Source organism: Chiloscyllium plagiosum, unplaced genomic scaffold (assembly GCF_037043375.1).
Source record: "Chiloscyllium plagiosum isolate Xiang-an unplaced genomic scaffold, Cpla_swu_hap1 HiC_scaffold_34, whole genome shotgun sequence".
In the NCBI taxonomy this organism is placed as follows: Eukaryota; Metazoa; Chordata; class Chondrichthyes; order Orectolobiformes; family Hemiscylliidae; genus Chiloscyllium; species Chiloscyllium plagiosum.
Window position 1 is genome coordinate 24,877,923 of NW_028270172.1, and position 18,060 is coordinate 24,895,982.

The 18,060-nt window shown below is 42.1% G+C and overlaps 1 protein-coding gene across 3 annotated transcripts in view; it reads right to left on the reverse strand.

Annotated features, from left to right (window-relative positions):
• zdhhc11 (zDHHC palmitoyltransferase 11) overlaps nucleotides 1-18,060 on the reverse strand; it is a 148,941-nt gene that overhangs the window by 18,837 nt on the left and 112,044 nt on the right. For all 3 annotated transcript variants that reach the window (XM_043719342.2, XM_043719340.2, XM_043719341.2), the window contains 3 exons: nucleotides 15,175-15,299; nucleotides 9,093-9,248; nucleotides 8,049-8,170 (listed from right to left, as the gene is read on the reverse strand). In XM_043719342.2, coding sequence (XP_043575277.1) covers nucleotides 8,049-8,170; nucleotides 9,093-9,248; nucleotides 15,175-15,299 — 403 coding nt within the window. The remainder of the gene's footprint in view (nucleotides 1-8,048; nucleotides 8,171-9,092; nucleotides 9,249-15,174; nucleotides 15,300-18,060) is intronic.

An 18,060-nucleotide genomic window follows, 5' to 3' on the forward strand; every position in this document is an offset into this window, starting at 1 on the left:
GCCTTATTGTCTCAACAGGAAATCCTGTGCCTCAACTGAAATTCTACTAGTTACTAAGTCATGTTTTATAAACATGTTTATTGTTCATCTAAATTGAGTTAAATGTCTACTGGTCATGCCTCCCCACATGATATCAAATCGGAGACATGAATCTATAAAAGGATCCCAGGTGGTTCAAGCACAAATCATTGTGAACGAGAACACAGCATAATTTCTAGCCAGAGAATTCCTGGATATTGGGGAGGTTCAGAGATGGCCAAACCACTTTCGAAATGTAGAACATGCTGTTTACCTGCAGGTACTAGTGCTGATGGTGTACAGCTATCAGAAGTGGCTAGATGCATGTTTACTCTCTCCTATAATAACAACTTGCACTTATATAGTGTCATTAATGTAATAAGTCATCCCAAGTATTGCCAAACAAAGCTGTGTAAGGAAATGATAGACCTGAAACCAGAAAGTGATGGAAATTCTCAGCAGACCTGGCAGCATCTGTGGAGCGGTGAAGCATGTTAACGTTCAGCTTAACGATTCTTTGTCAGAACACTGACAAAAGTTAATCAACCCGAAAAGTGACCACCCTCTGCTTGCTATCAGATGTTACCAGATCTGCTAAGTATTGCTAGCATTTTGTGTTTTTCAGTCAAATTTCCAATATCTGTGGTATTATAATCTGGTGTTAAGGAAGTATTACAATAGCTTGGCTGAAGATGTAGGTTTTAAGGGATATTTAATCTTTTCTGTACTCATAATTATAAACATAGAATTGCCAACTGGGAGGGTGTACTCTACAAACATGGGGAGAAAGTATTCTTAAATGTTACTCCTTGCTGGAGGAGGAACTATTTTCCACCTTCCTACAGATTCATATCTGTGGAAATGTTGCAATGCAAGTGCAGCATAAGTTGATCCTTTAGCTGCAAAGGAGGCAAAACAAGATTCCATTTATGTGCGTACTGATGTCCTAAAAATCTTTGGTTCAGTGGGAAAGGCAGCTGTGAAGGTCTTCTTGACAGCAACACGAAGAGGGAGGAAGGTGAAGGAAGAAGAGATGGACAAAGGATATAGCTGGTGGAAGGATGCTGACTTTCAGTGATGGAGACTACCTTGGAGGATGACCTCGAGCAACTCTGGGTGGAGAGGCCAATCTGTCCCCTCCTGATATGACTTTTAGCTGACTGCCTATTGGCAACAGCAAAGGCATTTGCAGAGAGGCAGCGACAGGAGCATGAATACTGCATTCCCAAGAGGAAATATCACACTTGTGCTCTATTACGCTAAGATATTGAGAAAGCAAACATGATTATCCAATGGTAAGACAGTCATTTCAGTAGCATAGATGGGATTTGCACTTTGGGATCACGAGGAAGTTTCAGGGTAGTTGACATTGAGGGAACTGCTTGGAAAATTTAGACTTCTGATGGGAAATTATTCAGCATCTGGAATCTTCTGAAAATGTCCCCAACTCAGAATCTTGAGTCAAAATGTTTGGATTGTTTGAAATCACTTGCCTGAACAGTGAGCCAAGAAAGATTAAAACCTCCTCTAACTCGTGAGTAACTTTTAATTTTAATGCCCCGACTCAACACCGACCATCTCCCACAATCTATGGGTAACTCACACCTTCCCAGACCCTAATTCCCATCACTTCCACCCTATTGTCCTAATATTAAGATATAGAAGAGGAGGTAGGCTATTCAGCCTATCAAGGTTGTCCCGTTACTAGATGAGATCAAGGCTGACCTGAGAATCTTAAACTTCACTTTCCTGCCATTTCACCATGAACCCGACACCTTGACCTGATCCCCTGGATCTGACACCCTGCGTTTCGACACAACAACTCTCCAGTCCAATTCCAAATCCTCCCGGATTTGATAACCTCCACACCCCTATCCCATCACTCCACCTCTCCAATTTACAACTCACATTCATCATCACTCCTTCCCCTGAACACCCCATATGCCCAACTTCCACACTGCCACACCCCGAGTTCCATTTGATGTCATATCTGGTTGGTTCCACAACTGTGTGACTGGAACTGTCACCACTTCCATGCTAGAAGTTGCCTCAATGTGGGCTCCAAACCTGATGCAAACACTGTGCCAAACTGATACAAGTCGAGTTCCCTGGCCCTGATTCTGAATTTCCTGGAGGCTTCTTAATGTATTACATATTTTGTTGTATTTAGCCATTTGTGTTCTTCCCAAGACTATTCCATCAAAATACTCATCTCAGTCCTCTACAGTTGCTGGGTAACAAAGGCTGACCTTGCCAGTAATGTTCAAATTCAATTAATGAGTAAAAGAATGACCTTGACCTCTAGTAAGCTAACAGCATGTAGTCAATGAATAGTATGATTAACACTGGCCTCAGGGAGCAATGATTCAAATGAGCAGTCAACATAAACTTGGCCCACTGCTTGCATTACATTGAAAGGTGGGAGTTAATCAGTAGTACCCATTTTCAGAAGCAGAAAATAGTAGCAGAAGAAGGTCATTCAGCCCAACAAGCCCGTTCCGTCATTCATGTTGATCATAACTGTTCTTCTATCTCAATTTTACATTCTCTCCCCATATACCTTGAGATCTCTAGCTTCTATAAATATTTTTATTTCATTAAATATATTCAGTGATTTGGCCTTCACAGCCTTCTGTTGTAGCGAATTTCACAGGTTGCCCACTCCCTGGGCAAAGAAATGTCTCCTCAGCACAGATCAAAATAGCCAACTGCATACTTGGGACTGTGACCCCATATTATCCACACCTTGGCCAAGGGAAACATCAACACTGCACCCAACCATACATTTTATTTTAATTTCAGTGAGATCCTCTCTTAACCTTCTAAATTCCATTGAGTATGGGATAAGTCATAGTGTCATACAGCACAGAAACAGACCCTTCAGTCCAACTCATCTGTGCTGACCAGACATAGCAATCTGACCTAGACCCATTTGCCAACATTTGGCCCATGTCCCTCTAAACCTTTCCCATTCATATACCCATTCAGATGTTTTTTAAATCTTGTAATGGTATCAGCCTCCACCTCTTCTTCTGGTAGCTCATTCCAGACATGTACCACCCTCCGCTTGAAAAAGTTACTCCACAGGTCCCTTTTAAATCTTCCCCCTCTTACCTTAAATCTATTCCCTCTAGTTTTGGACTACCCTACCCTTGGAAAAGACCTTGGCTATTCACTTTATCCATGCCCCTCATGATTTTATAAACCTTTACAGTGTCAACCCTCAGCCTTAGATGCTCCAGGAAAAACAAAAGCCGCAGCCTATTCAGCCTCTGCCTATAGCTCAAACTGTCCAGTCCCAGCAACATCCTTGTAAATTCCTCTTGCACTCTTTCTAGGTTCACAACATCCTTCCTGTAGAAGAGTAACCAGAATTGTATGCAGTATTCCCAAAGTGGCCTTAACATTGTCCCATACAGATGCAACATGACCTCCCAACTCCTATACTCAAAGTATTGACCAATGAATGTAAGCGTGCAAATTGCCTTCTCCACCGTCCTGTCTACCTGCAACTCTACTTTTGAGGAACGATGTACCTGCATTTCTAAATCTCTTTGTTCAGCAACATTCCCCAGTCATGCCCTGGTGTGCCTTACCAAAATGTATTTACCTAAATTAAATAATTCAGGGTGTCATGGTGGCTCAGTGGTTAGCACTGCTGCCTCGACAGTGCCAGGGACCCAGGTTTGATTCCAACATCAGGTGACTGTCTATGTGGAGTTTGCACATTCTCCCCTTGTCTGCGTGGGTTTCCTGCGGGTGCTCTGGTTTCCTCCCACAATCCAAAGATGAGCAGATTAGGTGATTTGGTCATGTTAATTTGCCCATATTGTTCAGGGATGTTTAGGTTTGGGGTAAATGTAACCTAATAGTGTAAGAGAATGGATCTGGCTTGGTTACTCCTCGGAAGGTCGGTGTGGACTTGCTAGGCCAAATGGCCTGTTTCCACACTAGAGGGATTCAATGATGCTACGAAGTTCCATTTACCACTCCTCAGCCCATTTGCCCATCTGATCAATTGTACTCTGAGATAATCTACTTTGCTGTCCATTACATCACCTATTTTGGTGTCATCTGCAAATTTGCTAACCATACCTCCTAAATTCACACCTAAATCTCCTATACATATGCGAAAAGCAGTAGACCAGCACTGATCCTTGTGGCACACCACTGGTCACAGGCCTCCAGTCTGAAAAGCATCCCTGCACCATCACCTTCTGTTTCCTACCTTCAAGCCAAGTTTGTATCCAATTAGTTAGCTCCCCTGCATTCCATGTGCTATAACCTTACTAACCAGTATGTCACATGGAACCTTGGTCAATGCTTTATTGAAGTCCACATGGGCAATGTCCACTGCACTGCTTTCATCAATCTTCTTTGTTACCTCTTCCAAAATCTCAATCAAGTTTGTGAGACACGATTCCCCACACACAAAGCCATACTGACTATCCCTAATCAGTCCTTGCCTTTCCAAATTCATGTAAGCCCTGTCCCTTAGAATCCTCTCCAACAACTTACCCACCACTGACGTAAGGCTCACCAGTCTATAGTTCCCTAGCTTTTCTTTACAGCATTGCTTAATAATGGCACTACATTAACCAACCTCCAGTCTTCTAGCTGTCAATGATACAGATATCTCAGCAAGGTGCCCACCAATCACTTCCCTAGCTTTCCATAAAGTTCTGGAGAACACCTGATCAGGTCCTGGGGACTTAACTACCTTCATGCATTTTAAGACCTCCAGCACTTCCTCTTCTATAATATGGACACTTTTCAAGATATCACTATTTATTTCCCTAGCTTCCATGTCCTTCTCCACAGTTAAAACTGATGCAAAACTGATGTTTACTATCTCATCTATTTTCTGTGGTTCCACACATAGACAGCCTTGTTGATCTTTAAGGGGAGAAAGTGAGGTCTGCAGATGCTGGAGATCAGAGCTGAAAATGTGTTGCTGGAACAGCGCAGCAGGTCAGGCAGCATCCAGGGAACAGAAGAATCGACGTTTCGGGCATAAGGGCTTCCTGAAGAAGGGCTTATGCCCGAAACGTCGATTCTCCTGTTCCCTGGATGCTGCCTGACCTACTGCGCTGTTCCAGCAACACATTTTCAGCTCTGATCTTTAAGGGGCCCTATTCTCCCCCTAGTGATATTTTTGTCCTTATCGAACATCTTTGGATTCTCCTTAACTGTATTTGCCAAAGTTATCTCATGCCACCTTTTAGCCATCCTGAGTTTCATCTTAAATATACACTGACTGCCTTTATACTCCTCTACAGATTGACTCAATTCCAGCTGTCCAGACCTGAGAAACGCTTCTTTCTCTTTCTTGACCAGAATCTCAGTTTCTCTAGTTATCTAGCATTCCGTACACCTACCAAACATGCCCTTCACTCTAACAGGAACATACTGTCTCTAAACTCTTGTTATCTCATACGTAAAGGCCTCCTACTTCCTAACCGCCCATTTACCTGTTGGGATTGTATTATCGGCTTCCCCCGATCAAATTTTGAAAGTTCCTGTCTAACACTACCAAAATTGGCCTTCCTCCAATTTAGAACTTTAACTTTTGATCAGTTCTATTCTTTTCCATAACTATTTTAAAACAAATAGAATTACAATCAGTTGCCACAAACTGAACCCACTGACACCTCAGTTACTTGCCCTGCCTTATTTCCCATCAGATCAAGTATTGTCCCTTCTCTAGCAGGTACATCCACATATGTGTACAAGAACATTTTCTTATTCAATATAACAGATTGTTCCCTCTAAGCCCTTAACGCTACGGCAGTCCCAGTCTATGTTTGGAAAGTTAAACTCTCCTACCGTAACAACTCTATTTTTCTTAGATATCTGAAATTTGCTTATATATTTGCTTCTCAATTTTTCATTGACTATTGGGTATCCTATAATACAATCCCAACAAGCTGATCATCCCTTTCTTATTTTTAAGTTACATGCATACAACTTGGCTGGACAATCTCCCAGGAATATCCTCCCTAAGGACGGCATAATGTTCTCTTTAACTAAAAAGGCCACTCCCCCTCTTCACTTGCATCCCTGTCCATCATTCCTCTGGCATCTATACCCTGGAACATTAAGCTGCAAGTCCTGTTCATCCGTGAGCCACATTTCTGTAATTGCTATGAATCTTAGTCCCATATGCCCGACCATGCCCTAAGTTCATCTGCCGTACCTGTCAGGCCTCTTGTATTGAAATAAATGTTGTTTAATTTATCATTCTTACTTCATTCTCTGCCAAGCTCTTATTTGCTTTGACTATTAGATTTGCTCCCCTTACCTACTGTACCAACCTCAGCCTTTTCTCTTTTCTCACTACCACTTTGATTCCCACCCCCACCCCCTTTACTAGTTTAGAGAATCCTGAGTAGCACTAGCAGACTTCCCCACAAGGAGTTTGGAGTCCCCTTTCAATGCAGGTGGAACCCACCCTCTAGTACAGGTTATTTTTACCACTGAAGAGACCCCAATGATCCAAAAAAGGTGAATTTTTGCCCCCTACACCAGTTCCTCAGCCACGCATTCATCTGCTGTAACCTCCTATTCCTATTCTCACCAGTACGCGACATTGGTAGAAGTCCTGACCTACGTTTAACCTCCTGCTTAGTTTCTTACATTCTGTCTGCAGAATGTCATCCCTTTCCCTATCTAGGTCATTGGTACCAATGTACACGACCTCCTGCTGGTCCCTCTCCCCTTTCAGAGTATTCTGTACCCCCTCTGAGATATCCTTGACTCTGACATCAGGGAGGAGAAAGTGAGGACTGCAGACGCTGGAGATCAGAGCTGAAAATGTGTTGCTGGAAAAACGCAGCAGGTCAGGCAGCATCCAAGGAACAGGAGAATCGACGTTTCGGGCGTAAGCCCTTCTAGGGCTTATGCCCGAAACGTCGATTCTCCTGTTCCTTGGATACTGCCTGACCTGCTGCGCTTTTCCAGCAACACATTTTCAGCTCTGACATCAGGGAGGCAACCCACCATCCTGATGTCTTGCTAACGATTGCAGAAATGTCTGTCTGTGCTCCAGACTAGAGAGTCCCCTATTACTTGGAACTTGACATTCCTCTCATTACAGGAGAACCAGAAACCTGCCTGTCAGTTGTATACTCCCTTGAGAGATCCTACCTCCCTATGGTATCCAAAACAGATGAGATGGGGATAGCCACAGAAGACTTCTGCATGACATGCCTACCTCTCCCACCATTCCAAGCAGTCAACCAGCTCAATGACTGTATCTGTTATGTCTCTACCTTCCTGAAATTGCCATCCATCCCACCCCTTGCTCTTATAAACTCCTCATTGCCTCTAACCATTGATCCAACTGATCCATGCTGTCCAATAGGATTCACAACAAAACACACTTCCTGCAGAAATAGTTTCTTAGGAACATTCAAAATCTCCTTGATCTCCCAAAGGAAGAGTACATCAGCCTACTAAAAGCTCTTTTCACAATCTACAGACCCAAAAATTACCTAAAAGCAAGCACAACTCAAAATGCAGCATTAGTGCAGTCTTATTGCTCAAAAACATTGCTTTGGGATAACTTAATATCAATCCATAACATTAAAAGTCTAATCCCTCCAAGCAGGGCAAACCTGCCATCTCAGGAATCAGTCTGGCAAGCCTTCACTGCACTCTCACTATGGCAAGTATATCATTTCTTAGGTAAGGAGGGCAAAACTGCACACAATATTCTCGATGCGGTCTCAACAAAGCTGCAGTAAGACTTCCTTGCTCGTGTACTTAAATCCTCTTTCAATAAAAACAACACACAATTTGTCTTCCTAATTGTTTGCTTTCAATGACTGGGTTATCTAGTTTATTCCTCCACTTCTTTAAAATATGACCTGGATCATTCATATTCACCTGAGTGTACAGTTGAAGCCCTGGTTTAATGACTCACGCAAACCACAGATGTACCGACAATGCAGCACTGCCAGCCTAGAGATGATCAAGGCAGGAATGGGACCTGAACCCATGACTTTCTCATTGCCTCTATCATACTCTACCTGAAGAGCAGTCATCCTAGCAGATGCATTCTGGGCAGACTCGACATCACTTCCTTGGCCTCGGACATCCTGCTTGTGACGCTCCCGCACAACATATTCATACGTACTTAACTTGTTGAACACTGGAAAAGTACAGGAATGAAATTCAGCTCACGTACTCTTGAGTTCATAAAAGGTTCTTCAACATAAGAAGACTTCCCAATTAATCTAATTTCCACAGCCTTTTGGCAGAACATATCCCAGCTTTCTGCTATCCAAATCTGAAAACACACTTTCTGTTCAGAGGAAGGGTCACCAGATCCAAAACATTGACCCTGGTTTCTTTTCACAGATGCTGCAAGACCTACTGAGATTTTCCAGCAACCTCTGTTTCTCTCTCTGATTTTCCTCCTGATTGGGTTGGCTCTAACTTGAAAATTATTTTCATTTGTTCTTCATCCCTAATGAGAGGAAGCAATTTTCCTGTACCAACCTTATCCAAGGTCCTCTAATATACTTTTAAAAAATCCTAAGATATTTTGCCAATGGTGATTAATGCTTTGGAGGGAAATCAGGAGGAGGAAGATTTTGTACAATGTAGAGTTTATAGAGGGTTAAGAATGGGGATAATTGACTCCGGAAAGAAGAAAACTTTGGAGAAAGGTTTTAGTGGCTGATGCAGGTGAGGTCTAGATGAGCATTATTTGGAAATCTTTCAGCCAGCCTTCCCTTCTTAAGTAGAACACAGTCACTAGGCCACTCTATCTCACCCACACACTCCTTCAAAACCCTGTGCCAATGAATAAGATGTGGGATTTGAAATTCAGAGTTCTCTGAAAGCAGGATACTTCAGCTTAGAAATCGGTCAACACACCACCCACCTTACAGGGATAAAATAGGTGCCCTTTCCTTCCAATTACATCCCACCCCCAGCCTTCCAAGTACTCACCCAAGGGTGACTCAGCACAGCAACCTGAAATTTAAATCTCTGCTCTTCCCCACAAAAACAAATTTGCTAACATTTGGAAATGATAAGTGAAAAGGTTTGGGCTCCATTTGACTCACATAGATAAATGTGAAAGCCCAACAGATGACCAAGTAACATCAGTGAAGCGAGCCCAAGGATAATGGTGATTCCTGCTATGACTGAGATTCCAGTTTGTGTTGTCTCCACGGGAGCAATGGGCAGAAATACCAACCATGTGTTGTTTCCTCGAACATCTGTGTAGAAAAAAGCAATGCAATGACATCCCACTCTAAATCCAAAATATCTACCTGAATAATTTCTCCAACAAGACAGTCAAGATCAGCTTCAAGACAAGGTTGCTGAGGTGTAATTAGTTTCATGACGTGTATAATTTTGTCCTTGCATATTTGTTCCATGGTGAAAACCAAGTTTCAGGATGTTCTACACAGTATCCTTGTTTCTGTTGGACATCCTCTGACCTGTGTGCTAATCCAGTTAACAATATAGACTTTGTTTGGGATCTAGCAATGACAAATTGTATTTATGTTGTATCTTTAACACAGTAAAAATATCCCAGGTGTTTATCTGGTGCTTTCTTAAACAAAATTTGATGCCACGTTACATAAGATGATATTGAGACAGGTAAATAAAACAGTAGTCAAAGGATTAGGTACATAATGGGCATGTTAAGAATTAGGAGGAGGAGTAGGCAATTCAGCCCCTCGAGCCTGCTCCGCCATTTAATACAATCATGGCTGATCTTATTTTGAACTCAACTCCACTTTCCTGTCTGTTCTCCATAACCCTTCAACTCATTGCTCTCCTCATGCATTCATTCATTTGATTCTAAGTGGACATAGGCCGTAATTAGAATGTTTTATACATTTTAGTGCATATTTGACCTGCAAAGTGATATTGATATATTGAAGTGTGATCCATGGCACAGGGGTCTAACGTATGAAGGGACTGACTCCAGAAAAACAGAGGTCATTTGGATCCTTGGCCTGCTCTCCGAATCAATTGGATTCATTTCTCCATTCTATTTACCGGTCATGGTTCCATTTCTCTTAGTGCCCCTAAATTAACAAAAATATCTCAACCTCATTTTGAAGCTGAGCTAATCATAACAGCTCTTTGATAGACAGCATTAAAAATCACACAACAGCAGGTTATAGACCAACAGATTTAATTGGAAGCACTAGGTTTTGGAGCGCTGCTCCTTCATCAGGTGGTTGTGATAGACAAGGGGGTCATGGGTTATGGGGTGCAAACAAATGCAATGAAGCTGAAATCACAAACAGATCAGCCATGATGCTAAGGAAGCTTCAAGCTAAATGGCTATTCCTGCTCCAAAGTCTTGTGTTTTGGGTAAAGAGCTTTTCAGATTTCCACTACACTTTCTGTGAAGAAATGTTTTGTGACAGTACCTATGAACAACTCAGCCTTAAGTTTAATGTTATAGCATCTTGTTCTGTGCTTCAACAATTCCATTGGAAGAAATAATTGCTCTCGATCTATCCTCTCAATGCCTTTCATAATTTTAAACAATTCAATTAGATCAATGTTTACTCATATATATTCAAGGAATTATAAGCCTGGCCTGCACAACCTGTCATCGTTTTAACCCTTTTAACCCCTAGGGTTGTATTTTGTTCACCATCACTTGTTATTCCTTTTGTATCTGTTATGTATTCTTCATCTCTATCCACAGCACTGAACCACATAAGCTAAAGTTTCCACATGAGCTAATTTTAGCCCAGGACCATAGTATACAAAAAAAAGTCATTTGGCAGTACAGAACCTCAGTATCGCTGAAAAAATGAGGTAATAAATTGAGCTTGGGGAGACTAAGGTATAAAACTAGCACAGATCTGAACAGCTTCTATCTGTGCCATAAATCCTTCTGTATGTCCATGATGAAAAACCAGAAGAAGCAAGTGCTCCAAGGCAAGGGAAACCAGAGATAACCAGAGATAACCAGAGATAACTGAGGACACTGGTGAGGAATACTGTGTTCAATTCTGGTCTTCCTGCTATAGGAAGGATATTGTTAAATGTGAAAGGATTCAGAAAAGATTTACAAGGTCATTGCCAGGATTGGAGCGCTTGAGCTACAGGGAGAGGGCTGAATAGGCTAGGACTTTTGTCCCTGAAGCATCAGAGGCTAAGGGGTAACTTTATAGAAGTGTATAAAATCATGAGGGGCACGGACAGGGTGATTAGCCAAGGTCTTTTCCCTAGGGTAGGGGAGTCCAAAACTGGAGGGCACAAGTTTAAGGAGAAAGGGGAATGATTTAAAAGGGACCTGAGGAGCAATGTTTTCACGCAGAGGGTGGCGCCTATATGGAATAAGCTGCTAAAGGATTGGGTGGAGGTGGGTACAATTATAATATTTAAAAGGCATCTGGATGGGTATATGAATAGGAAGAGTTTAGAGGGATATGGGCCAAGTGCTGGCAAATGAGACTAGATCAGTTTAGGATAGCTGATCTGCACGGATGAGTTGGACTTAAAGGTCTGTTTCTATGTAACTCTATGACTCTATGAGTGGGCAGTCTTTACAACTGGAGATGAAGAAATCATGAGATTCTCACAAGTAATTAATGGACAGGCAGAAGGGCAGGATAGTAGATTTAAGGAGGAAGTTACTTGGAAAGAGAAGGGCTGGGTTTTAATGGAGTTGGGATATTGTTTGCAATAGCTAAAACTATTTTTTAAACAGCAAATTCAATTTCCCATATATAAATGGACCTACATAATATTCACATAGGCAGAAAGAGATTCATATTAGTGTTCTGTGAGTAGTCACAAGCATGTCTTCCAACATCAGGATTGCCATCAACAGCCCTAGGGAGAATATACATTTCTTGTCCCTCATTATTTTTGTTTCGGTTACAGCAGTTTCGGAAGATTTCTTAAAACCTATCTTGTTTAAGAGCTTGAGAACCTTGGAGGAAGCCTGGTGAGGATTCAGGAAAAGAGGTCAAAATAATATTTTATTTTGAGGCCTGCTTGTGAGATTTTCTCTAGATTTATTTATTCATTTTCAAGAACTCCATGTTCTTTCTCATTAATTCTCACACACACTATCTGGAGAAGAATCCTGGAATGTCACACCTTAATAAGAGGCTGACATCCTAATCTCCTATCTCAGCAGGAAAGCAATCTTCTGCAGACATATTTGTTTCTACCCTTCCAGAGATATATAAAGAAAAAGGTTAAAAGTGAGATTCAACCTTAATCTGGGTGTCTTAATGATCTGGTCTACTAACATGTAGACTAGTGTGCCATGAAGGTTATGTCTTTAAGAATTGCCATTAAACATTTCTGCACTGCAGGTAAAGAAATGAAAATATTTTTTCTTACACTGGTTGTTGCCAACCAGCTCCTATCAAAAGGAACTAAGACAAAAGAACCTAAATCAATTTACAAGATCAAGGTTGTTGAAATTGACTGTTCAACGATCAATGTCAATACTAATATGAACATTCATTGTAATAGCCCAATGTTCTACTGTCCACTCTTCATGATTGATTTACAAACTGATTCTCATATCTTTAATTTTTATCCTTCTTTTAGGCTCACTTTTTATTTATAGTCTGTGTGTGTACATGTCTCACATTTACTAACTAATAAACACACTTATTTATTAACTTGAGAAAACCAGGTTGAATTGGTTTTATTTGAAACATAAATTTATTTGCCTGGGAAGAAAGTACACACAAGAGAAAGCGGTCCCTTTGTAAATTAACCTCGTTATGATGAATAGAGAAGGGGATAGGGTGGTGGTGGAATAAAGAAGGGGAGCCGATTCCTTCCTCCTTAACCAGGATCTTGACAATTTGGAGAATCCCATCTGAAACCATAATAAGTTGGGGAACCTTGCTGGGCACTGGTTGTCAAAAGGGACCTCAGGGGCAACTTTTTCCACACAGATGGTGGTATATATATGAATGTGCTGCCAGAGGAAGGTGTCTGGTACACTTGCCTTCATTGGTCAGAGCATTGAATATAGGAGTTCGGACATCATGTTAGGGCTGTACAAGGCATTGGAAGGGCACATTTGGAGTCCTGCGTACAGTTCTTGTTGCCCTGCTATAGGAAAGATGTTATTAAACTGGAAAGGGTGCAAAGAAGATTGACAAGGATGTTACCAGGACGGAGGGTTGAGTTATAAGATTAAGGTGGCATGGTGGCTCAGTGGTTAGCACTGCTGCTTTATAGCACCAGAAATCGGGGTTCAATTCCAGCCTCAGGTGACTGTCTGTGTGGATTTTGCACATTTTCCCTGCGTCTGCGTAAGTTTCCTCCAGGTACTCCGGTTTCCTCACACAATCTAAAAATGTGCAAGTTAGGTGGATGGTCATGCTAAATTACCCTGTAGTAGGATTAGCAGGTTAGGTAGATTAATCATGGGAAATGCAGTGTGTAGGGTAGGGAGATGGGGCTGGATGGGATGCTCTTTGGAGGGTTGGTATGGACTCATTGGGCCAAATGGTCTGTTTCCACACTGGGTAAAAACGAGGACTGCAGATGCTGGAAACCCAAGTCTGGATTAGAGTGGTGCTGGAAAAGCACAGCAGATCAGGCAGCATCCAAGGAGCAGGAAAATCAACGTTTTGGGCAAAAGCCCTTAATCAGGAATAGAGGCAGGAAGCATGCAGAGTGGATAGATAAATGTGAGGGGGGTGGGGGTGGGGGTGGGGGTGGGGAGAAAGTCGCATGGAGTACAATGGGTGAATGGGGTGGGAATGAAGGTGATAGGTCAGAGAGGAGGGTGGAGTGTTTAGGTGGAAAGATAGGCAGATAGGACAGGTCATGGGGACAGTGCTAAGCTGGAAGGTTGGAATTGGGGTAAGGTGGGGGGAGGGGAAACGAGGAAACTGGTGAAGTCCACATTGATGCCCTGGGGTTGAAGTGTTCTGAGGCGGAAGATGAAGCATTCTTCCTCTAGGCGTCGGGTGGTGAGGGAGCAGTGGTGGAGGAGGCCCAGGACCTGCATGTCCTTGGTAGAGTGGGAAGGGGAGTTGAAATGTTGGGCCACAGGGCAGTGAGGTTGATTGGATGACACTAGGCATGGGAGTCAGAGCTCGATATTGCCATTCTAGTACTTTAAGGATTCTATTCTATTCTATATGCCTATGGAATGTGATGGTACATTGAAGGCACACAGAGTTATGAGGTTACATGGGAGCAGGAGGGTGGGAATGAATGGTGGTTGGCATAAGAACAATGTGGAAAGTTGAATTAATGGCTCAGTGAATACCTGCAGGGCTTTGAAACAACTGTCTTGGCACCCACACTCATCTGACATTGCCTCAGTAGTTGGCAAACCTGAGCCCTGCCCGTCCACACGTCCAGATGGAAGAAGGGTGTAAATGGGCAGATATGATGGGCTTGGGTTTCCCAAAGATGGGAAATGGCCTCACACTCATTTACTGAACTCAAGAAAAATGAAAACAACCCTGAGGAACCTCTGTTGTCCTTGCACTGCAGGGTGATTGTAGAGTACTGGTAGCTTTAGCAGTGTTCTGAGAGTTCGGGTAGGGCTTTATTTGGGTAAGATGGATCTTGTGATGGATAGTTCCATTATTATGAGCTAGGACCATTTAGCAGCTTCAAGATCATCTTGACTGTTGGTAGCCTTTTATTTCTAGATTTTAAAACTAAATGCTGGCACATTCAATATCAAACTACAGACAATATAATCGCCTCTAAAGTACTGGAATGGCAATATCGAGCTCTGACTCCCATGCCTAGTGTCACCCATTCAATCAAACAACATTGTAGGAATCCTGAACTGGGAATCAGTCTATGCTACCTAAGTTCTTCTGTGTGCAACAAACTTTAAAGAACTTAGTGTACTGAAATGCAGCAAGGCACTTGACAGCGACACTGTCAGACAAAATGTCACACCAAGTTAATTAAAGAGGTAATAGGGAAAATAATCAATAGTTTCATCAAAAGATAGATTATAAGAAACAACAAGAGACAGAATGAAGTAGACAGAAGGACAGGTTTAGAGAAAATTTTCAGAGCTTTATGCATTGACAGAAAATGCCATGACTTCCACTGGGGGAATAACGAATAAAAATGGTAGAAACAAGTCTTTTGTTCCTTCTTTGTAAAACCATCATATTCCGGTGAACATAAACCTCATAATAAAGCGGAGATACTCACTTTCAAACTGAGGGGCTGTGCGAAGTTCTTCTGGATTTACAAACTGCTGGATGAAAACATAAAGGGTGACGAGTACAATCATCAGGATACCGAGAACAGCTGACACCACAGTATGGAAGAAAAACCTTAAGAGATTTGGAAAGAAAGGAGTGTTAGGTGTGGTGAATTTAAAAATTTAAAACATGATTATATCTAACTTAACTGACAGAGACCAATAAGTTTGCAATTCATTAGAATTTTGTATGCAGTAAGGACCTGCATTTGTATAGCATCTTCACAACTTCAGAATGATTCAAAACTTTAAGTCTAGTGAAACACTCCAGTGAAGAATGTTGAATCACAGAATTGTTACAGCACAGTTGAAGGCTTTTGGCCAATCAGATCTATGACACTCTCTGTTGAAATAGTTTAGTTATTCCCACTTCCCAGCTCTTTCCCATATCCCAACAAATTTGTATCCATGCTGCCACTGGAATCTTTTATTTCATGGGTTTGAATGGGTTTCAACTTTGCTGGAGAATTTATTATATGATAAATTATCAAGCATGGTTTGAAAGTCCAAGTACACCACATCAACTGTCTCACCCTCATCGACCCACTCTGTAATCTCATCAGAAAAGTCAATCAAATTAGGTAAATTCAAGGCCCAGATTTTCCAATCCTCAGATAGTCGTTTCTGCAGAATAGATGGGATTTGCACATTGGACCCTTACAGCATCTGTAGGAACTGCATCGCAATTTAAAGATGTTGATGTCCAATTCGCCAGTGCCTGGAACCATCCAAAAGTAACCATTTCAATCAGAGAATTCAGAGAGTTTCGCTACAGGTAAGTAAGTAGTTACTCGGGAAGAGTTACATTTTTAAATATCTAATCTAACTCCTTAGTAATTACTAAATATCTAATCTAACTCCTTAGCACACACCCCCAATTACATCTTCCTCAAACACTTTAATCCCCAAACCTGACCTGACAACTCCCTCTCCCTACCCAGGCCAAGTGTTATGAAGTTGAAGGCATGTACTATACCTGTAAGAGAGAGTGAATGCTGGTCTGAACTGAGAGCTTACAAGCACCTGTGATATGACTAGATGGCAGTCCCAGAGTGTACTGGAAAATTGAAAATATGTAACATTTGGCTGTGAAATGAATACCTGAGTTTTGGTTGCTGTTTTGACAACAGTTTCACCAATCAGTTTAAATTATGCCCCAGGATACTAAAACCAAATTGAATTTGAATTTATTGTCTTGCCAACATCAAACTAATGAAATCATCAATTTTGAGGGTATAAAAATGCAGACATTTTGAAAATTGGAGAGAGAGCATCTGCCATCAAGACAGAAACACCTGGAGAGCAAACATCTTGCTCTCGAAGAAATGAGGAAACACTCTCTATCAAAGGTTCCTTTTCATATGAAAAAGACTCACAGTAAAAAGAAAGAAAACAACCCAGGGAAATCCTCCGCTGGAAGAGGGAAGGCAGAAGAAGACAGCAGCTGTGTGGTTTTGAAATTAAGTTGATGTAATTTTAGTAAGTATCTTATTGGAACAGCATATTGTTACAGAATTGAAGGCAGATAGTAAACAGTTAAGAGAAAGGAGGGTCTAGAGTTGGAACGGTTGTTGTTTAATATTCACTTTTAGAGTTAGAAAATAAATTGATGTTATTTTCTTTAAGTAGTGGAATTTGAGAGTTCTCTGTCACTCATATTTTAACAGATTACGAGGCGACATGTGTTTGTCTGGGTGTTCGGGTTTAAGTAACAGAGGGATTCATCGCCATGTCATAACATAAGTCATAGCCCCAGGATCCCTCAGGACCTAATAGCTAGCTCTAATTCTGGGACCCAAAATGTCCCTTACCGAACATTCCCTTTATGCCCAGAACCCAGTACCCTCTGTTGCTGGACTTGACACCTTACTTTTTGCCTAGGACACAACACCTCACCTCTACATCTAGGACACAACACCTCTGCCATTGATCTGACATACACCGTCTATGCTATGGACATGACATCCCTGTCCCACTTCTACTCTGGGATCCCGTATAACTCTCTACCCGTGACCTGCCACAAACACTGCTAAAGGGCCTGACACCCCCACACCAATGTCCACAACCTGACACCCTCTCTATACCTGGGGTACAATAATCTCTCTTCACACAGAACATGACAACCCTCTCCCTAATACCATTAGGAGTAGAACCCACTTCCTGCTTAAAACCAGCTTGCCTTTCTACCCACTGTATCTGATATCCCCCCCCGAATCAACTTTCCATACTGAATACTAGGACAATACTGGAAGACTCCCAACATTAGGCAAAGTTATTGTTGAATATGACATCAAGGTGTTGGTGGACAGAACCCACTATTAGTCGGTAAGTAGGGAGGTGATCATTGCAAAGGAGGAGATCTTGCAGTGAGGCAGCAAGTAAGAAGAGAATCTTGGAGCCCTTTGGAATTGGTGAGCCAATTGGTGAGCATCATCGGCAGTTCCTCACAGGTGAGGATGACTCTGTTCCAATCTCAGGGTGAGTGTAGGTGGCTGTACAGACCGATATGGCTACTGCAAGCTCTTGGGGCAGGTGGTGGTCGCAGGAAGGGGTGGGTGGAGCATTGGTGTGGCAGTGTGCTCCTTTCATTGTATTCACCAAGCTTTCATTTTCCATGATGGCCAGTCTCAAGATGCTCGATGCCTTCCTGGATGCACCCCCTCCAATTTGGATGGTCTTGGGCCAGTAATTCTCAGGTGTCTGTGGGAAAACCACACTTAGCCAGTGAGGCCTTGAGACTATCACTGACGTCCTTCCTCTGTCCACCATTGCTTCGAAGCTGGAAGTTTAGCACCTGCTTGGAGAGTGTTGTGTCAGTTGGTCATGAGGACATT